The 23,413-nt window shown below is 36.4% G+C and overlaps 1 protein-coding gene across 5 annotated transcripts; it reads left to right on the forward strand.

Moving 5' to 3' along the window:
• The first annotated feature begins 49 nt into the window (after positions 1-49).
• Positions 50-22,364, forward strand: LOC137394409 (uncharacterized). 5 transcript variants are annotated; one of them, XM_068081135.1, is made up of 14 exons: positions 50-179; positions 1,996-2,142; positions 2,536-2,613; positions 3,241-3,448; positions 6,274-6,386; positions 6,684-6,836; positions 8,870-8,881; positions 10,384-10,563; positions 12,144-12,214; positions 14,965-15,060; positions 18,210-18,283; positions 18,525-18,673; positions 21,213-21,305; positions 21,622-22,364. In XM_068081135.1, exons 2-14 carry the CDS (start codon positions 2,035-2,037, stop codon positions 21,706-21,708), a joined length of 1,422 nt encoding a protein of 473 aa, XP_067937236.1. In that variant the 5' UTR covers positions 50-179; positions 1,996-2,034; the 3' UTR covers positions 21,709-22,364. The 5 variants fall into 5 exon arrangements, with proteins under 5 accessions (XP_067937236.1, XP_067937247.1, XP_067937229.1 ...); XM_068081146.1 differs by having other exon boundaries at positions 81-155; XM_068081128.1 differs by having other exon boundaries at positions 89-422.
• The last annotated feature ends 1,049 nt before the right edge of the window (positions 22,365-23,413 follow it).

Consider the following 23,413-nt stretch of genomic DNA (forward strand, 5'->3'; position numbering starts at 1 on the left):
TTTAGTCGAATGTCGAACGTTTAGCTTACGCGCCCACGGTTTCTTTTGTCGGCTGATCACTTTGTAAATACAGTTGTAATTTAATTGTTTGTTCACAAACTAAAATCGTAGTGTTAAAGCGCACGGATTTCACTAGACAGATAGTCACGCTCAAGGTCATATTTCTAGCTGGTGCTCAAGTACGATTCTCTATATAATCATACATATTTTAAATATACTCTCTTCTATGTTCAGATGGCAGTTTTCAAGTTTATGAAAACCAGTCTCATCAAAAACTGGAAGTTTTCATACTGACGTAGTGGACTAATACACATTATCACAAAATATATCACTTCGATTTAAACTACGAAGGTGCTGACATTGTTGTGTCATAAAGGTTGTTTCACCGCCGATCGTTCTTGTGAGTTGAAGGTGTCACTCAAGTAAGTTACACGCATGGGCTGGTCCACTTTCAACGCTTGATTTTCATTGAGATTTGAACAACATTTTTTATGATAAATCAATATTCATTTAAATTCAGTAAACATTAGGAGATTTATGTGGTGCAAGATACTGGGGTAATACTGGAAGTGAGTTACACTTTTTTTCCTGCTTTAATAATGAATGTTGGTAATGCTGAGTGTTTTCAAAAGGTGATCACATATTAGTGTGGGTGTCTGAGATTTTATGCTGGTTTCAGTCTCTGACTGAAACTGGTATTACTAAGCATGTTCTAGCGAGAGGTGGCAAGGTTAGGGTTTTCAAATGACTGGTCGTACTAGTCTTGTGATTTGCGCATCTGATGCTGCATATATTGGGTGCACAATTCTTCATCATGTTCAAAGCCTTCTTGGCTGTTTTCCATACCAATTCTCATGTGCGAGCTTTCAGTAAGCCCTGGTTTTGCTTTATAATGCTGCGGTCACAATTTTTCTTGTGAAGATACTTTGTGGATGATAGTTTGCTGGCAACACAAACTCTCCGGGGATAGTTTTATTAACATCAGTTTTCTGAATGTGATCAGTGTATATCAGTTTATAATAGGCTACTGTGTAATTCCTGTAGGTTCGATGTCATAGATGGTGTGTTCAATCCATGATGTCTGTATTTTAGTTATGTTTTAATTTTGGTCGAACATAAAATGATGAAATTTGTTGAGGTAAAATTTTTTTGTGCTGTTCATCTTCCCAACTTAGCAATAAGTATACCTTACTTAACACTTTAGTGGTGTTATTCGGGTCATTATATATATGGTTGTGTCATCAGCAAACAAGCTCAGGTCAGAGGTGATTTTGGTTAGTACGTCATTTATGCCGAAGAAAAAAAAGATCGGCCAATGACAAACACTTAAGGCATGCCAAATGTGACTTTGGCCTCTGCTGAGTTGTACCCTTCTATAAAACTCTCCAAGTGTGGTTGCTCAGTCATGATTTAAATCAGGCTATGACTTGGTAGGGGGGGGGTATCATACATAAACATAACATCTGTTTAGAGGTTTGTGGTGGTCGACCTTTTTAAGTATTTTCTAAAGTTCATGATAAGTGCATCTGTCGGAACACTTTTATCTAGCCAATAGCAGCTACAAGCCGACCAGTTGTTCCTGAACGCTTCTACTTTTTTGTGAGCCTTGTTTATGTTAGAATGAGACTATATTTTTCTGCAAAAGAAATGGAATGCGATGTGACTGACCTTGCTCGCAGACCTTGTTGATGTCAGAGGTCAAGCTTGTGAGGTGATAGTTTCATCGAGTTATATATTTTTTGAGTATGTACTAGGTTCACATTGAACCTTGGGTAATGTAACATTGTTACAATATCATAGTGTAAAGTTAGGACATTACAATATCAAAAATTGTCGTGACTATTGACATTTATTTTTTTGAAGTTCTTGAGGCCAAGTTGTTTTTGTGGAGTTTTTCAGCGTTTGTAATCCGTGTATGGAGCATAGCCCCCAACAAAGATAGAAACTTTTCTTGTATTAAAGTGCCCCTTATTGCTATATGTGCTTAACTATTAGGCAACAAACACTTTCTGGCGACCAGTCATAGATGAGAAGATGGGGGGCAATCAAAGTTCTGAGAAGCAATTTAAGCCACAGGAAAAAAATAAACCTCGACACACGCGTGTGATTACTAATACTCCATATCTAAAGGCTCTCTTCCAGGTAAGTACTTAGAAAATAGTTGTAAGCATGTTTAACATTTTTAGTGTTTTTGTTCATATGTGTAAACCCATGTGTGATTTTCACTAGCCTTTTTATCAATTACTCAGTACTTAAATGATTCAGTGGTGTGTTTCTTATTAGTATTGAATCACAACTAGATCAGCAAGGGTCAGTCATCATTGTAACAAGGATTAACTATGAATTTTGCCATTATTTCACTCATATGTAAATTTCGGCTTAGATTATTGCCATCATGTTTTACAATTACTCACCACTCCCACTGTTAGTCACTGTCACTGTTAGCCACTGCCACTGTTAGTCACTGTCACTGGTAGTCTAGCTAAAGTGTATTTTCAAATTTCTTTAAAAGACCATCACTTTTCTATGTTGTAGAAACTTGCCCAAAGGTCCGGTGATGGTCTAGATGTCCAAACAAACACTTATACAACTGTCTCTCAGCAGGTATTTGAGGTAAGTTAATCTGTTGCTATATTGTGGCTGTCTTTTGTCACAATTTTATCATAAATTATCTTTTCCTAACTTTATCATGCTATTTGTTATATCAATGAGAACAACCGCACAGCCAGTTTATGGCTGTAGATTGCTTGTTGCCAAATATTTACTGTAAAGTTGTCTGTATTCTTATAGAGAAATATGCTCAGTTTTCACTACTAACCACTCAACTGTCATATCTATGAAGTAGCTGTAAGGAAATCAAGTGGAACCAATTTTAAGGACACTAGCTGGTATCTTAATTATGATTCACAGTGCACTAAGAGCCACTGCACTGAGAGCGTAGGAGCATTGTGATGCTGAAAAAACATTAATGCTGCTTGGCAAATGACAAAAAAAAAACTATCTCTTCGCCTTTTCTCAGTAAATTATATTAAACTCACAGTACTTTGCAGCATCATAAATCTACTTTTATTATAGGAATGGCTAAATGGTTAACCTGAATACCTTCATGTGAGACATCCTTGGTCAGCTCTATCTTTTTTATTACGTCATGGATTACAAACTTTAGTGAGACTACTGATGATGCTAGTGGCTGGGTAACAAGTTCTATATTTGAATCTTTCAACCCATATTTACATTCAGGATGCCTTCAACGGCCCCTTAAAAGTATTCGGACGGCTCCTCTTTTGTCACATGAATGGGCACTCGGGGCTAGAGAAGTCTGCATGCATACACCTGAAAGAGTTCCTAGAAGTGGCTAGTGATGTGATGGGTCTCATGACAAGCACGCAACAGATAGATTATTACTTTGATATGTTCTCTGGAGGCCAGCCTACTATTAACATTGATGGTAAATATCCCTGTTGGAGCGAGTTATCATCACTTTTTTCACTCACTTTTTCTATCTAGTGCAAGATGAGTGCACAAAAAGTATTACAGTAGACACTCCTATAGCGTATACCTCTTATAACATAAAGCATTACAGTAGACACTCCTATGGCGTATACCTTTTATAACATAAAGCATTACAGTAGGCACTCTTATAGCGTATACCTCTTATAGCATAAAGCATTACAGTAGACAATTTTATAGCGTATACCTCATAACATAAAGCATTACAGTAGGCACTCTTATAGCGTATACCTCTTATAGCATAAAGCATTACAGTAGACAATTTTATAGCGTATACCTCATAACATAAAGCAATACAGTAGACACTCCTATAGCGTAACCTCTTATAACATAAAGTATTACAGTAGACACTCTTATAGCGTATACCTCTTATAACATAAAGCATTACAGTAGACACTCCTATAGCGTATACATCTTATAACATAAAGTAATACAGTAGACACTCCTATAGCGTATACCTCTTATAACATAAATTTCAGATAACATAAATCATTCATGTGAAGTTTTTTTTTTGTCCTACATGAAAAATTCTATACTATGTGAAGGGCCAAGTCGGTGCAAATTTAAACTGAGTAACTATAATATCGTAATTAGCCTTAAAAATATCGCTTTCTCTCTTGTCATACTTGGGAACCGTATGGTTATCTCTATTATATATACTAGTACACTGACAGTCTAGTTCGCTGCGAGAGATCGTCAGGCATGTTAATAAAACACAAACAAAAAGTAGTCGCGCAACTATTCAAATATACTTAGAGGCACTCGATTGATGCAGGTGTCGGAGCATCGATACACCAAGATGAATGTCGCAAATGGTAGTCTCATCAAAACCCTGGTGATGGATAGATGGAGGTACTGATGCCGCACATTTGATAGCAAAAATATATTTTTGTTTTGCTTTATTTTAGACATAAAATATTGTTACTCTTTCCTTTAAAGAATAGAACTTGTCTAGAAAAAATGGTGAAAAAATCGATGGAAAATGAGTGGTCTCCTTAACTTCTTGTAATTTTAACATGGACTATAAACCGAGTGAAAGGGATAAGAAGAATTTAATACAAACCTTTTAAACCAAACAAAGTTGTCGATACCAACCAATACTACAGTTACTGTACATTCATTAAATTAAAACATCAAGTCTAGTCTTTTTCCTTTTTGAAACACCAAGGGGGTGCGTTTAGGAAGATCTTGGGGTGAATTACGCAATTTACATGTATTTTACTATTGACGTAAAATCTCTATAAAGTAAACATGCCCGGAACGGATCCCTTATGTTGCAGGAGCATCTACTGTATCTCATTCTGATATGCAATGTATCAAAGGTTTATATACTGTATCGATAGTTCTGTAAGTATTTGTGGCTTTGTCATATTTGGCTCAAGTGCTTCAGTTTACTTAACGCTAGGAAATGTGCGCTTTCAACAACAGGTCGATACATTAAAAAATCGATCAAGTTACGGCCATGGACCATCATCTGTTACAGCCTTAGACTGACATCGCACTAGCAAAGTGTGGCAGAATATCAATCGACATCATTTGATTGATACTATTTGAAAGATTAATCCTCTTTTGGTAAAAAAAGAGTAAAAAATATTGCTTAGGGAAAATGTGACCCTAAAAGGTCAATGTAGTTGTGTCAAAAAGTAGCTGCAACATCGCAAAGCTATACACATTGCCGATAATTCGCTATGATCTATTGTTGCTACTGACATTGAAGCATGGTTTGCGCTATCACTGTAGTCATTACTTCGGATGTATTGGCACAAAAAATGAGACGTCATTGATTGATTCCAAGAAAATTGATTCCAAAAACTGCCATGGACTGGTTGACAGATATAGCAGCGTCATGGACATATTGACAGATATAGCAAAGTGGTGTCGACAGGTATAGCAAAGTGTCATGGACGGCTAGCTGGACAGGTATAATAGTGTCATGGACAGGTATAATAGTGTCATGGACAGGTTAGCAGATACAGCAAAATGTCATGGACCGATTGACAGTTATAGCATTGTCCTAGGCAGGTGGGCAGATATGACCAAGTGTCATTGACATATTACCAGATGTAGTAGTGTTGACAGGTTGACAAACATAGCAAAGTGTCATGGACAGGTTGACAGATATAGCAAAGTGTCATGGACAAGTCGACAGATATAGCAGCATCATAGACAGGATGGCAAATACATGTATAGGAAGTTTGCATTTTACAAAGAATTAATTGTTTAAAGATATTGAATCGTTGGTCATTGACAGTAGCTACAGGTATGTGCATACTAAATAGTGTACTTTGTTAAATACTATGCTATCCATTCGAGCCTATTCAGCAGATCTGCAACAACTCATCAGGCATGGCTGGCTCTTCAGACAGCTGTTGGTAGCTCATTAGACTCAGAGTGTATAAAGTTGTAAATATTTGCTTGCTTTTCATAATATGATAGTTTGTGATTTCAAACCTAGTTGTTGAAGCTTTTAGGTTGTAATCAATGCATTTCAGAATCATTGCCGCCAACAAAGAATAAATTCAGAAAAAGAACCAGAGTGCACACTCTAGTATACCATGATAATCGGAGGAAATCATTCGTTTAAACTATCTAAGTCTTGTCTACATCACACCTACTCGTGTTACTAATAATATACATGTATTATGGTATTGTTGACCCTTACCACTTCTTACCCGAACAGACTTTCTGCATATTTATCAATCAAATTGCTCTCAGCTTCAGAAAGTGAATTCTTGAATATCATATCATACATGTTTGTTGCAGGGCTGTATCATATGATACAAGTTACAGTTGCAGTCTCTATTATGGTGGCATACTTGCCCTTTGACCAGTCACCTGGTAATGACAAGCTTATGAGGGCTCTCGCCATCAGTTTGGTATGTCCATCACATTTGTCTGATGATTCACCATCTTTGGTCTATTGGAATAACATGTCAACGGTGGATGAAATAGCGACTGTTCACTCTATGCATTCATCTGAGCTTTGGCATTACAAGAACAACATGATTACTGTTTCCTAGCCATTGTGGTCAAAGGAGCAAGTTTATAGCATGTAGTATGGTGACGGAACAAACTCCTTATTTACCGTGTATTATTGTGTTTTGGCTACTAAAACTGACTGACTTGCGCCAACTACTGAAGGGGGGAGAATAACTCTTGGTACATGTCTTTAGATGGGCCCCAATGAAATCCTTTCCAAGGCAGAGTTCATGAACTGGTGTCATCGGCACACTCCAAACATATTTAATGGCCTCCACTGTTTCCTGCTGATCAAATTATCTGGAACTGAATTTGACGACATGAGTTGGCATCAGCGTATGTCTCAGGTGAGTAATCTCTTAAATTGCTCGTTGTTATTAGTAGCAGAATGATACTGATTACGACTGGTATATGGTAGTCATTATCAATAGTCACACACTGGGAGTCAACAGTACTAGCCATGCTCCACTGCTCTCTAATATTGGTGGCAGGTCCTTGATCGTATGTACTTATCCAAGATTAACAGTTCCTAGTGCTAGTTACTCTATTGTGAATAAATTGCTAGCTGGGATACTACTAGTTACAGGTGTGTCATCACTAACTCGCATATTCAATAGTATGGGAATATTAGCTCCTCAGCTAATCAACCCATCTGTATTCCGGATTGATTCACTAATATTTATTTGTAGTGACAACAAATTTGTTGAGCAATTTCCACTCTAGCATTCTATTAGATTAAGTAGTAAGTTATGACTGAAAGCTGAATAACATGGTAAGAAGAAGTTTGCTACAATTATGTTGGTTCAAAGTTGAGAATGTAAAGTGAATCACTACTATAATAAAAGCGTGACCTTTCTTTCGAAGGCTCTGATGGAGGCTAGGAAAGAACATTGTATCATAGTGGGCTCAAACCCGTGACTTTCGGTTTAACCACCCAGCATTTTACCACCTGCACCAATCGACCGCTTTCTTGCATTTCGCAATAATTGTGCAGATAGTCATTGCACCTGACGATCTCTCGCGCCGCACCTGATGATCTCTCGCGTCGCACCTGACGATCTCTCGCGCCGCACCTGACGATCTCTCGCGCCGCACCTGACGATCTCTCGCGCCGCACCTGACGATCTCTCGCGCTGCGCCTAATGATCTCTTGCTGCGCACTGGTCTGCCAGGGTACTATTATTTAATGAGTCATTTTGGCTTGTTTGGTAAAGAGATTAACACTGAGACAAAAAGGAGATTAGATAAAAAAAATCAGTGATATGTTAGGCTCAGTAACTTAACTTTACATATCATATCATGTCATACCTCTAGCAGCAGTACACATCGGGTATACCATTACACGCTTGTAGCAAAAGTATACATCTGGTGTGTTATACCAAACCTGTGGCAAAATTTTATGAAATGGACTATATCACATCTGTAGTAGAAGTACAGGCTGACCGAATTTGCTACGGGTTTATAACAGTCACAGTTGATTAAATAGGCTATGCAACATAAAAGCTACCTTCATCATAACTGCGTAAAGTCAACTCCATCATAACTACGTAAAGTTACCTCCATCATAACTGCATAAAGTCACCTCCATCATAACTGCGTAAAGTCACCTCCATCATAACTACGTAAAGTCACCTCCATCATAGCTACGTAAAGTCAACTCCATCATAACTGCGTAAAGTCACCTTCATCATAACTGCGTAAAGTCACCTCCATCATAACTACGTAAAGTCACCTCCATCATAACTACGTAAAGTCAACTCCATCATAACTACGTAAAGTCACCTCCATCATAACTACATAAAGTCAACTCCATCATAACTGCGTAAAGTCACCTCCATCATAACTGCGTAAAGTCACCTCCATCATAACTACGTAAAGTCAACTCCATCATAACTACGTAAAGTCACCTGCATCATAACTACGTAAAGGGACCTCCATCATAACTCTGTGAAATGATGGTTTAAGGACATCCTCTCTGAGTAAACAGTTTGAAAAATTGAATACTTTAATTAAAATTATTACATGAGGATATGCCTTATGGCAGCAATGGTCCAGTCTGTTAAGACAGACATCTGATATAGTAATATCAAGACAGCATAATTAGGCAAAAAGACTAAGAGTTGGTGTACCAGCTAAAGCTTTATGTATTGGCCATTCAATAACCACAATATTTCTTATCTGGTCCCGCTATGGTCTTCATGCCTGTCAAAATTGTGTCATTACCATTGTTAATATCATACTTTTGCTGTTGTTATGGCAGGATATAAAAACGACCAACTATAGCCAGTTCTAATCTGCTAGTATATCCAGAATTAACTACATGTAGCTAATATTTGCATGCTTTTGTAAACCAGTTGTCAAAGTTCTATGTGTCTTGCAGGCCAAAGGCAAGGTATGTTACTGGGGTTTTCTTAACAGCTGTGAATTGCTAATCGGTTTCCCTCCACTTCCTTTTATCTTGAACATATTCATTCTATAGAACATTAACAGTATATTGCATGTACATGTATCTGTCTGCTATGGTAAACACATGTACATGTATCTGTCTGCTATGGTAGACACATGTACATGTATCTGTCTGCCATGGTAAATACATGTACATGTCTGTTGTGATAGATGCAAAGCTGTAGGCCTGTTAGATTAGTTGATCAGCTCCAGAGCTGCCTTACCACTTATTACCAAGTCATATCATTACTGGACTATAATATTGTTCTCTCCAGAGTATCTTGTGATCTAGGAACTTAAGAACTCCTGTTATTGCTGCACATTCAAAATTTACAGAGAAGTTTTTCGATGGTTAATCAGTAAAACCTGCAGCTGAGCTGATCAACTCACTCAAAAAATATAGATGTTTTTTGTTTAGTCTCTATTAGTCGTATGTTATACTTATATGACTAGTATAGTGCAGTCTCTATTAGACATATGTTATACTTATTTGACTAGTATAGTGCAGTCTCTATTAGACAAATGTTATACTTATATGACTAGTATAGTGCTGTCTCTATTAGACATATGTTATACTTATATGACTAGTATAGTGCAGTCTCTATTAGACATATGTTATACTTATATGACTAGTATTATAGTGCAGTCTCTATTAGACATTTGTTATACTTATATGACTAGTATAGTGCAGTCTCTATTAGACATTTGTTATACTTATATGACTAGTATAGTGCAGTTTCTATTAGACATATGTTATACTTATATGACTAGTATAGTGCAGTCTCTATTAGTCATATGTTATACTTATATGACTAGTATAGTGCAGTCTCTATTAGACATATGTTATACCTATATGACTAGTATATAGCAGCTTTCGCTAGGGGTCTGTCTATAAAGTGCTCCGGAGAGGCTCCAAAAGTTTAGAATTATTCAATGTTTTAATATAATCCAAGTTGTATTTTTGCTAGCCGAGTTTCTAATGCACTACTGACCAAAAGGTATATTAAAACTGCTGAGTCATTACGCTGGTCTTCTTAGTGGTTTCTATGATATTATTAGGGGTCTCTCAAAGTTGTTTTGTTTGGTCACTTCAATATTCTTTGAGTGGTGTTTCACCAGCTGTTATCTGTCTTACTTTCTGGTGTGCTGGCTTACAATAGTGGGATTTGTATGGTCTCAGCAATTACATGCCTGGGTTCCTTTCATGTTCTTGTACACTCTCAAGCTTATTAATCCTGACTTTCTGTGGTATGCAAAGAACCCTGGTAAGTTCACTGGCTACTTCCTTATCAGAACCATTACACCATAGCTATATCCCAACATAGTGATATCATAACATAGTGATACCATTTTGGTGGCTGTCAGGCAAGGCGGTAAACTTGCTGGTAGAATTGTTCGCACATTTGATGTCTGCATTGCGCAAGGGATCATGACTATATTCAATTTCAGGATCTCTCAGAGGCTTCCGTAGCCCTCCTAAGACACCTAGAGGAGGCTACGACAGAGGTTGTGCTCACCCCCTGCGTGCTGTGGTTGCTCTCAGCCTCCTTGCCTAACCGCTATGTCATGGAACAGAAGTCAACGGACAGCAAGTCTTCAATAGTGCCTAACTTTCTGATTAGTCGCTTAGTATGTATCTTTATTAATTATCTGTTTAAGGTGGGTTGCACACCAGTTGGCATGCAAGGTCAATTTAGCTCCTTGTATAAAGACAATATTCCAGCTCTTCCTAATTTGGTCTAGTTTGAAATCATGCACTTACACTCCTGCATATCGTGTTGCTGTCGGCCTGTTCACACTCTGCTATTGTCATGTTAGCACTGCTCATGCTTTGCTCGGCAGTATCATATTTTTGATGTATAATTGGTCTCAAATATTTGGATTATTTGAACACATGCCGGCCTTTATCATTGTCAGTTTATAGCAATTGTCACCTGTTACTGGGCTCCCTTTTCTTTTTCACTCAGACATGCTAATTCTCACTAATTATATCTAAACAGTATTGTGATGTGTCCACTATCTCATTTCATCTACTCATAAAACCATAGCTTTATTACTAGCTAACTAACAGCATAATTGACTCACTCATCAGTCACCCAATAGGCCACAGCAACTAATATTGTCTTATCTAGCCATGGCAAAACCACATCTGTGCCATTTTTAAATAAGTACTGTATTTGAATTTACCACATTCTCACAGTTGTGTTTATGCTGAAATCATCAAGCTTTTTGAATGCTAGACAGGATTGATCGCTAGCTCAGACAATTGCTAGCACAGATGCAAGTTTTGCATCTGTTCCTATAGGGTTGGAGACCATTGCCTTAGCTATGTGAGCTTGGAATGTGGTTTGAGATGAGACATTGAGTACTCCACAAGTGTGAGTCTCCATGTGAGAAAAGACGAGGGGTGCTTCCTGCCGCCCCATAGTTTATTAAGCAGGTTATGTTGTTAATACACACAGCTGAATATCTCTTGTTAAAGGACAATTTAATTCAGCTACAAATGCAAGTTATCGGTAATGTCATACACGTAACTAGGGTGAAAACTCGGTATCTTGGTTGTTGCACATGTAACGTTTCACTGATAAAAGATCAAGTAACTCATTGCAACACTAGACATACAACCTAAAACTGGTACATTTTGTTAAGTAACTTGTTTAATTTTCAAATTAAATTAGACTGTTGGATGAAATATAAAGGATAAATGTTTTAATCATTTTCACTGACAATAAAGAAATTGGCAAGTAGTAAAAATAATTAGGTAACTCACCGATAATTTATTAGTCAAATTATAACTTCAGTATTTTATCTTTGGAAATATCTAATGAACACACAATATAATTCCGCTGTCAAACTAGGCATGAGATGTTAAAAGGCTTTCTTCATTTAAGATCTGATTACACAAATTTGTAGTCAGCACAGAATATGGAGAGCTGTAATAAACATTGAATAACCCACCACAAATCTGCTTATATAAAAAGCAGATTTATAACTAGAAATCTGCCGATATTACTAGAAAAAATTATTTCTTTTTTAATTCTTTTGTAAACACTGAAGGTTCACTCATGCATACATTTTATTAAAAATTTTAATCTGTGTGATGCTGTTCAAGGTTGCACAACGTGTCACAATCCATCGTGTCCCCCCACCCCACCCCTCGGACTCGGTGTAACAACAATAAATTTTAGAGGCCTATGATTTGCTTGTAGCAATTGCTCACTGAAAAGAATGCTTGGTCTCAGCTATACTGCAGCAACAGGAATGGATTGAGTGTTAACAGGTCAGTTAATATATACTTATATAGCATAGAGCCATAGATGCTCTGTCAGTCAGATGTCACAACATGTCTGACCTCAGATGTGTAAGGAGAGTGTGTGAGAAGAGTGTGTGAGAGGGCACAAGGCATGATTGTCTGTTAGCCATTAATTATGTGCTAGCAGTGTGCGTTAGCATAGACAGTAGAGGCTTGCGATGCCAAAGTTAAACTGCCATTTCTTTCCTCAATATTATATACAGTGGAACCTCGGTTCTCGAGCATATTCCGTTCCAGATGTTTGTTCGAAAACCAAGTTGTTTGAGATCCGAAACAACTTTTCCCATTAGAATTAATGTATGTAAATTTTAATCCGTTCCAAGTCGAGAAAACAACTTCGGTAAAGTATTTTTTTAACATTTTACACCATGAACTGTACTGCATACTATAAATAAAAACGGGTAGATGTAGATCGTGTTTAATTTGATTAAAAGATTTTTTATTTATGATGATGAAAAAAGATAACAAAAAGTAAACATTTTGTATGTTTTGCTTTTAAAACATCGAAAACATCAAAGGGTAATATACAATTTCAAAATTGCAAAAATTGATAATGAAACAGCAAAAAATGCAACAGATCAGTTACATCAATAATCGCGTGAAAAAGAAAATATAAACAGCAATGGCACGTTTACTTCACATCTTTGAAAGAGAATCCTTCTCCAAAACAATTTAGGAAAACTCGACTGAAGGAGTTGTCTCTTTAGCAAATTTCTTCGGTAGAGGAGATGTCGTCCCAGTTGGTTCCTTCATTTTTGTAACGAATTTATGAAGCGTAACTTGCTACTCCCTCTGTTTGAGAACCTTCTAAAAGTTTCCATGCTGTCTTCGGAGCTGTTCCAAACGTTTAATTCCAATGCGCATGCTCCGGTTTGGTCGAGAACCGAATTTATGTTCGAGAATCGAGACGCACAAATCTCAAAATTTTTAGTCGAAAGCCGAAATGGTCAGGAACCAAAGCATTTGAGAACCGAGGTTCCACTGTATCTTGTCAAATCAGTTTAAAAGTTAATTTCTTTCAGTCATTGACCGCTTTAGTTGCAGTACTGTTGATATAACTAGGGAAAGTATATGTTATATTTGTCATGTAATATGCATTATCTATTATTCTATGTTATACCTATCATAATAGATAATTAGATGTGAAGCACTTTGAAAGCCTTGAGTATGAGTTACTGTAAGGCCTGCCTATGTTCATTCAACCCAAGGTGGCAGCTGCATTCAGTTGAAGTCGTGGTGTAAGAAATTACTTTACTCGAGCGTCTCACGCTCGGATTTGGTCTGAAAGGTAGACTCCATAATTTGTATATATTATTCACATATACAATGTCTAATAACATTGTTATAGTGGGTATTAGCTTACGGGCATTGGTTGGTAAACATGGAAATCTAGTATTTCATCACCGCGTAAAAACCTTGCCCAGGCAGGGAAGTAAGCGGATATATCTAGTACTTAATAACTATCGGTAGACAGTTTAATGCAGACAGAGGAATTGGTGAATATACATAACATCTTAGAGAGCTTCATAAAAATGTAGTATAAACAAAGGCTGAAGATTTCCTTGTTTACAACAACTCGCTCTCTTTTTTCCATGATAAGATACTTATCATAGTTCAGTCATCCGGATGGGGCGGGTTAGTAATCTCAATGGCCATTAGTCAGGCATTCTATCAAACATTTATTAGTACAAGTATGTGGAAGAAGATAGCATCATGAAGGTAAATGACATATTGCCAAGAAAAAAGCATATCCGCTGTGGAGAATTATCTTGTGTATCATCTGCATCCTCTGCCATTCATCAATAGCTTATAGTTCATTCCTGTGCCTCAAAACAGATATGAGTTATGGTCTGATTACACACCACTTCCTCTTCTCATCCTACTAGCTTGCCATCCATTTAGCTGCTTTATAATCACGGCATGCACCTCCCATCTAGCACTCTCTCTCTCTCTCTCTTTCCCTTGCAATGCTGTTCTTGAACCATAGTTTTTAGTGCCAGCTAGTGCCTTACTTTACTCGCTATAATGGCATAGCGTAGCGTAACAAATTCTGTCCAGTCAAGCAGATGTCTTTTGATAGAAAACTGGTTTCTATGACAGTATTATTGCTTACACCTTCAATTCCATATCACAATTTTAGCATTTATTCACGACCTCTTCTCTCTCCGCATCGTCACATATTTTACTCACTACCCTACATCATTACATGATGTAGGGCTGCATGCTGTATATGTAGTCCACAAGATACTCTTTTGCTTTTTATTGGAGAGTATTTTCCGTTTTATTGGCTAATTCAGAGTTAAGATATGCATAGCAAGTAGTAATTCCTAATGAATTTATTGGCCCTGTTATGTAAACCCTAATCCGTCCATAGCCAAATATTTTGGTGCTAACAAATTTTTTTTCGCATCGACATTGCTCATTCTTTAACAAATTTGCTAAAGTCATTTTTGCTCATCAGTCGTAACAACTTTTGAAAATACAAATTAATTTTTCTTTGAACTAGTTTCTCTTAGAACAGCAGTTAGTAGATCGATGAGCTTCAGTTGTCTATAGTCAGCCAGGCGGTCAGGTGGTTTGCACTGGTTTGACTAACTGAATACATTTACCACCAACTCTAAGTAAACATTCCAGTCATTCCGCTGAATCACTCCTGTACAAGGAGTAGGTCAAAATGTTGACGTCTTTCTTTACATCCTCTTCCGCTGTTTTTATAGATTTGAACACCATGTCTTTGCTTATCGAGGGCCAACGGTGTCACTGTTTGTGTTTGAGAACAACCTGTATGCACTTGCCACAGATCAAGAATGGAGGTACTCTCTGCTGTATTACGCTTATCACTGTCTCTATGCTTATACACGATTTAAATACTGCCAGTTATGATATTGTATTGCCCCAATTATTTTTGACTCTGAATAAAAAATAACAGATAATGAAAATAATAAAGGTATACTTAGCCTTTTTTGTAAAACATTCGTTATGTGTAACTATTAGACATACTGTTACATAATTCAGTGTTTTCTATAGCAGCTTTTAGTAACTTTTTTGCTTTAGTTTCAGTGATTAGCCTTTTTCCCCAATTTCAATTGTACTTAGCTGGATGCCTGTCGCTGATATGATGACTCAGTGTTGAGGGAGTATACTTACATGTAGGTTCAAATGATTGTCCAGATTATAGTGTGACGTTAAACCAAGCAGTATTCACCTCTTGTTAGATTCACTTATATTGCACACGCTCATTGTAATATAAGGGAATCTATTACAAGATTGCTACTAAAATGATATATGGTATTTGTTGTACTTAAATATTTTGATTGATATGTATGAGCAGAAATACACATTGCTGACTAGAAAGGGTTGGATTTAGACAATTAGGTAGCAATCCATCGTTTTTTTTACGTCATCAAGCCGTTTGCACATGCACTCATTCACGAAAAAGCCGCCATATTTGTAGAAAACGATCGTTTTTCTTTTATTTAATAGTACCTTTTGGTGTTGTTTTGATACTGTAATAAAAAAATTGTAATTAAAAGCATCGTTTTCTAAAGTTCATCGCAAAAGCTTCGTGCTTTTAACGATAAAATTGTCTATAAAAATGGCCGACAACGATAAAATGACGTCACGAAGGATACCTACGAATGAATTTGCCGTACCATTTATTTTCATAGTTGCTATTGCTCTATTCTGAACGAGGTTCTATAGACTTAGTTACTGTCTCTGCTCATATGGCCCATCTTTCAACAGCTTTTGCGCAATGTGCATTGAATCTCGTTGAAGTTCAGATATCATATAAGTAGCTACCATCAGTAGCTGCCATCAGTAGCTGCCATCAGTAGCTGCCATCAGTAGCTGCCATCAGTAGCTGCCATCAGTAGCTGCCATCAGTAGCTGCCATCAGAGTGCAGCTATGTTCAAGCTATTTATCGATTTATAATAATTTTTGTTAAAAATTTAGAAAATTATTAAATGTAAGACACGTTTATTTATGAGAGCCATTTGTATCAATCACTCGCAAGAGTGAAATACTTTTTCCAATCATATCGTCTGTACGCTATTCGACTTTCATGGTGAAATATAATTTTATATGATTTATAAATATGTTAAAAACCACAACATAGGTTTGAAGCGGCAATCTATTAAATATTCATTAAAACAAAATAGTCGTAAGACATCGCAGGAATGAAAATTTTTGCAAACATTTTGTCATTACAAGAGTTGTCTATCTTTTATTGCTAAATTTAAATTTCTGCCGTTTGAAAATTTTTTTCCATTTAGGCTAAATATAGTAAAGTATATGCATGGTAGTATACAGTTTATATTTTGCAATGTATATAGGCCTTATTAAAGAATAGAGAAAGCATAATATTATTATGCTTTATTAGTTATCTTGAGGTGTTGACTGATGTTCTAAAAAGGAATCAAGGAGATTGACCCACTAGAAGCTGAGATATAGCCAGCCAAACACAGGTCTACCTAATAAAGAATCATAGGAAAACCCTTCGAAAATCCCGAAAACTGTGACGTATAAAATCGACTTAATGTTCATGTGCCGGAGTTGCGCACCCTTACCGCCGTTACTTATAATGATTGTTTTGGCTACGAGATGTGAAACGCTTCTCGCGATAGTAAATAATTTACAAACTAACTCTGGTTTCTCAAGAAAGTCAAGCAAACATTGTGTGGTAAAGGCATTTGCCCACAACCCCTCGCCGTGATTTTTCAAAACAGAAGAGCAGATTTTGACTATTGGGCTTCAAATTTTAACTCGATCTCCACGGATATGCTCCGAAGATCCTCTGTTCAACGAACGGCGCGTGTATAGTCTATATGCGACATCCGCGATTGCAGTTCATTTAGAATAAGAAATGGGAATGTGAATTTTTGTTCAATCATCATTTTTCTACTGTGTATCTACTGAAGCATTCAGTTGATTTTCATGATTATCGTCACTATTAACAGACTGTAAGTTCACTACAGCCATAATCTTAAAAAGAAAAACTTGACCACGCTGCTCGTAAGAAAAGAAAACAATATCTTTTGATTTGATTTTTCTATTGATCTATTATCTTATCTATGATTATTTTTTATGATTAATATAATAATCATAATGCATATTATACAAAATAATAATATAACTGCGTATAGAATAAATGATGTATTTAATATAATTTGTAGAAAGTGATAGCAGAATGTTGCGAAATAATAGATGCGTGTAATTATTTTATTCTAAAACTAATCTACACGTCAGAGGGACTGGTTCGGAATTCTCAGAGCAATGATTGTTTGGCCCAATTTGATTGTTCTATACTTTCAGGGATTCAACCAATTAAAACGCCCTGATTGTTATAGGAGAGCGCATTAGTTGGCTTAATTGACCAATGGCACACAAGTCGATTTCATACGTCATATATTGATGATTACCAAAACACTTATGTTTTTTGGTAGACCTGTGTTTGGCTGGCTATATCTCAGCTTCGGGTTGGTCAATCTCCTTGATTCTTTTTTTAGAACATCAGTCAACACCTCAAGATAAATAATAAAGCATAATAATATTATGCTTTCTCTATTCTTTAATGTAATTTTTCCTGTATATATTGACCTATCTATAGGTACCTTGGTTAAATCGGTCAGTCGGCTAAACTGAACCATCCGCCACCTCTATTAGTTCATTTTAATGAGGGTTGGTTGTGTTTGCAGTAGCGTGTTATTTTTGACCTCCCACAAACAAGAGTTAAATTATGTGCTCTGTGATCTATATGTATGTGATTGGTGAATCATCGTAATCAGTAGTAAATAACATCTGGATTCAGTTTACTCTATGGCTGCAAAATATGTTGGAGCCAGGTTTAACAACCATTTCATATATTAAATATATTATGAGTAGCTAGTTTCTTGATTTTTGTAGAGTGTTTCTTTAGTTGGCTTACATTCTGGGGAGTTGTTTGTGTGACGACTGTTGTAGGGAGAGTAGCAGCATGTGGGGCAGCGAAAGAACGTTCCTTATTCAGCTCAAACCAAGATATGCCTTAGTTGATAGTAAGTTGAAGCATTTGGTTAACTCTAGTCCATCATCGAGTCTGCATGTTTTGTAGATAATAATTATACTCATGGCAGGTAAACGGAATTTTCTTAGCCCGGAATGCGCGAATCATTCTTCTGCTTATGCATCTTTCCGCTGCCTCTCTTGCATTGGAGCTTTTTGCTTTTGCTTGTCGATGAAGACTAATGGATGGTGCTACTGAATGATAGTAATGAAATGCTGTTCTATTATCGCTAGGTGGTAGTATTATCTATTCTAACCATCACATGCGGGGCGTCTTCAAAGGCATTCAGATTGGATCAAATCCCAAAGATCCAGTTATAAAAATAGCTGACATGGCCACAGTCAGCCATCGTGGGGTGCAGCTTACACTCGAGCAAGTTGAGGTTCGTTTATAGACTTTAACATTTCACTCACTTTGTATACATCTGTGAATTGGGTTATTGTTTGGATACATGTGTGAATTGGATTAATGTTTTGATACATCTATTAATTGGATTAATGTTTTGATACATCTATGGATTGGGTTAATGTTTTGATACATCTATGAATTGGGTTAATGTTTGGATACATGTATGAATTGGGTTAATGTTTGAATACATCTGTGAGTTGGGTTAATGTTTGAATACATCTGTGAGTTGGGTTAATGTTTGGATACATCTGTGAATTGGGTTAATGTTTGGATATATTTGTGAATTGGGTTAATGTTTGGATACATGTATGAATTTGGTTAATGTTTGAATACATCTGTGAGTTGGGTTAATGTTTGGATACATCTGTGAATTGGGTTAATGTTTGGATACATCTGTGAATTGAAATAATGTTTGGATACATCTGTTAATTGGGTTAATGTTTTGATACATCTATGAATTTGGTTAATGTTTGGATACATCTGTGAATTGGGTTAATGTTTGGATACATCTGTGAATTGGGTTAATGTTTGGATACATCTGTGAATTGGGTTAATGTTTGAATACATCTGTGAATTGGGGTAATGTTTGAATACATCTGGGAGTTGGGTTAATATTTGAATACATCTGTGAATTTGGTTAATGTTTGGATACATCGGTGAATTGGGTTAATGTTTGAATCTGTGAATTTGGTTAATGTTTGGTTAGTTGTCAAATCATCACTGATTATTTACCCTTTTTTTCTATGTATGTTTTAATGTATGAATTCTTCATACGTTCTGTAGCATTTACATATCATTTGCTATGTAAGTATTATAACTTACCGTAAAACCTCTATTTGAACGCCACCTTTATTTGACTGCCACCATAGGAGAATGGTTGAAAAATAGAACGCCACCCTGTAATTGAACGTCATCTCCAATGACCGCCACTTTGACATTCTTTGGTCTTTACGAACCGATAATAGCAATTGATCAGTAGAAGAGTCTCCAAAATTGTACTAATAATGACTCTGTTACATCATTATCAATTAATTCTTTCATTGTTTCTGTTCGTATCCTTTCAACATATTTCCACTTCCAATAATTCCAACTACAAAGCGATTCGTTTTTCCGTTGAAATTAGAAAGTAACACCATAGAAATAATTAGTAACTGTATCACTCTTAACACTTCGATGTGTGTGAAAAACAGTTTACATTTACGATGGTATATGAACGACTAGCTTTTAACTAAAAGTTGTACTTAATGCCTATCCTGCTAAAAGTTTATCATTATTTATCGTAAAAGTTTTGCTCTGCTAAAAAATTTGTTTGGTCGCTAATATCGACTAGTTCAGCTGTGCAGAAAAAAGTTGAGGTCCGAAGACATTGTGGAAGGTATTGAACAACCAGAAGAAGATATTTGTTCCATCGAATGCAACAATCAGGAATGCAACTGGCCGAGCAACTGATGCAAATATTTTTGGTTCAAAATTGTTAATCCTTGTTTCTGCGTGTATTATTAGTATGGTTCGTTTATGTCATTTGTTCTTGAATTCATATTAGTAGCATTTGATAGATTATCTTTATATAACTTGTAGATTTGAATTATAGCATATTATTTGATTCTATCATTTATCTTAACTCGGCTTACAATAGATCGACACTCATAACTCCTCTTCTATTGCGCATAAAAAGCCAGTTTTGACTGCAAACCGTAGTAAACATATCAGTAAGTGCAATAAGCCTTTATGCAACATTGTTGAATATAGTTATAAAATGAACATACTATATATGCCTTCAATTTTAACATGAAATATAAAATTTAAAGCTCCAACAAATTGCAAAGCAGGGCACAGGCTGTAATATCATCGCGGTTTAATTGAAAGCAATAGATATCAACTGGTATAGATATTTCTTGGCTTCCCAATGCATATTTATTTGGAGATCTTTGGCAAGTTTGGGGTAAGTTAGCAGGTTTATTGAATCCAAAAGGCTTAATGTCGCTTTGCCCGAAGGAAAGTGCAAAATATAGGCAACATTCGCTTCGCCCGTAAAAGGGTTAAATTTAGCTTCCTAAAAATTCTGACGAGCTATTTGACAAAACAACGCTACCCTCTATTTGAATGCCACCTCCAATTGACCGCCACTATAGGGAAAAGGTTGAAAAATAGAGCGTCATTCAAATAGAGGTTTTACAGTAAATTTTTTAAAGAAATGATGCATAATATGCTCTGTAGATACAATATTTGTATGTGCGTATATGGGAACCTTTTCATAAGCTAGTCACTTGTTAGTCAATGTATTTGTATGTACTTATACTGGAGCCTTTTTATAGGCTAGTGACTTGGTGTTAGTCAATAAATTCGTATGTACTTATATGGGAACCTTTTCATAGGCTAGTGACTTGGTCCGTTGAACATTGTAGACAAATCAGTGTGACTGTGGGTCTATCTTACTCTTAAACATTTCCAGTAGGTGAAACATTTTAGAGAATTTATAAAGCGTGTTCACTTCAGTCCGCTTTACTTCCAAGGTCTGGGGCTGCGCTAACAGCGCTATTCGAGATATACAGCTCAAGCAAAGGGCCTGGGAACGGAAGGAAGTGGAAAAAGTTAATAATAGAAAGGTAGGAATCATCTATGTAAATCTTGCATTTTAGCTGATACATATTGTAGATGTCAACTTCGCTAGTTGATACAGTATATATAGTCTGGAGACGGAAACATCATGTCATGAATGGCACTTGTCAATATTTCAAATGCATGATAAAGTGGAATTGTAGAAGCCCCAAAACTAGAAATGTGTTTTTCAGATCGGTTGGGCAGCAAGTTGAGCCAGAAAGACACGGGAACCCGGCTTATGGGTATTTAGCGAGTGACCATAAGCCAAGTTTATTTATCTGAATTGCTAGAAACCAATTAGAAATATTATATTACTTGTAGCTAAAGCTAGAGAATTGGCAGGACAACCCAGACCGAATGCTGTTAGACTGGGTGGGTGTGAAGACAAGTCATCATGAAAAAGTTTGATGAGCTGAATATGAGCTCTTCCTTCCACTCCAACTCATGTAACATTTGTCTCAAACACCTCATTTATGTAGATTAGAGAAGCTTATTTCATATCCCTTGGTTCAACCTTGTTGGCTTTTGTCGTGCTTTTGTAATGCTCATCCTTGAATCGTTCTAGTCCCTTTATTCAAAAAACATTGTATTTATCTGCTAGATTTTTACGCGTTGAGAGTTATGGTATCTTAGTCATTTATCTTCATAGATTTTATGTCATCTTGGTCATTTGTCTCTCTAGATTCTCCAATGAGAATCTGGTTGGCATCTTAGTCATTTATCTGTTGAGATGTGGCGACATCCTAGTCATTTATCTGTTGGATATGGTGACACCCCTATTGTCACTCATGTGTTTAGATATTCTGACACTCTAGTCAGAAGCTATTTTTGATAATTTTAACTCGTGTTATGATGATATGACTGTACAGCTTTACATTTTAACTTTTGTTCAACAGGTTTAGGTATAAGAGTGATAAACTGACATTTTATATATATAATGTAGATGTTATGTTTAGCAACATGCCTTCTCCTAGGTAAAAATTATGAAATCTGATCTACATGCAAAATCTGGCAGCGTTTGTGTCTCACAAGCAGCAAACAATAAAAATCTACTCTTATTGCTACATGTAATGCTACATGCATTCTGCATGTTTTCTAAATTGACCTTGATCGGTAGGGGTAACGGGGGCGCAATGGACATAGGGGCACAGTGAATATCCCTCTTTTTTCAGAGATACGGTTAGTTGAGCGTTGTTACACCAGTTATAGTTCATAGGAAATAATGTCAGAGGTTTAATTTTATTATTTGGTAATGGATAGCTAAAAGAGGAAAAGCTCAGGTGAGTAAAATGTAATTTTTCATGGTAAAAGTAATGTATGACACGCAAGCTAAAAATGAACATATACATTACACCGTCATAGGTATGTATTTCTTAATGTAAATAAAGATAGGCACAAATGATTTCTTTTTTCAATATTTAACATAAACAATGGATGGAAGCTGTGAAAATTTCAGCCCAATTTTCCTCACGTGGCATGGTTGGGGCACAGTGAATAATTTAAAGTTGGGCACAGTGGACATGGTCTACTATACCCCGCTTTATTCTCAGTGCTCCTACACCAAAACAAGGGTAATAAAAAGGCAATTTTAAGCTAAAATACGCATAGCTAACTTTGAAATGCTCTTGCCTCAGATCTCCAACGCTATTTGTACCAATAACAATCTCCTCAACCCACTAACTTTAGTTGCTCAAATTTACTTTCCCTCATATTTGAGACAGGTTTTAAAAGGCATTTGTTTATATATACATGTATTATTTTTAAATAAAAGGATCAAGATTGAGCCTACACTTAAAAAGAGAGATAGTGCTTACATATAAGAAAATGGCTGATGGCCATGAAAGAAATCGAATTCCTGCTGCTGAAATGAAGACTGCCGTAAAGATGGTGCTTGAGGAAGGCCTAGCACCGCGCATGGTCGCTGAAAACCTGAAGATCTTGAGAATTATCATGACTCGTTATGTAAATGAGGCAAAAGAAAAGGAATAAATAATGTTGGGTTCTTTTCCAAAAAAGCACGTAAACAGTTTTTACAGTTCATCTGAGAAATGTTACTGAAAATAACTTGCTCACAGCTTTAAGGCATCGTCACGGGCTGACAGAGAAACAACTA

This window comes from Watersipora subatra, chromosome 1 (genome assembly GCF_963576615.1).
Source record: "Watersipora subatra chromosome 1, tzWatSuba1.1, whole genome shotgun sequence".
Taxonomy (NCBI): Eukaryota; Metazoa; Bryozoa; class Gymnolaemata; order Cheilostomatida; family Watersiporidae; genus Watersipora; species Watersipora subatra.

Excerpts from the sequence above, each read along its gene's own strand:
- LOC137394409 (XM_068081135.1), top strand. The coding sequence starts at position 2,035 with ATGGGGGGCAATCAAAGTTCTGAGAAGCAATTTAAGCCACAGGAAAAA. Across the intron at positions 2,143-2,535 it reads ATCTAAAGGCTCTCTTCCAG|AAACTTGCCCAAAGGTCCGG; the intron begins GTAAGTACTTAG and ends TCTATGTTGTAG. Across the intron at positions 18,284-18,524 it reads AAGATATGCCTTAGTTGATA|GTGGTAGTATTATCTATTCT; the intron begins GTAAGTTGAAGC and ends TATTATCGCTAG.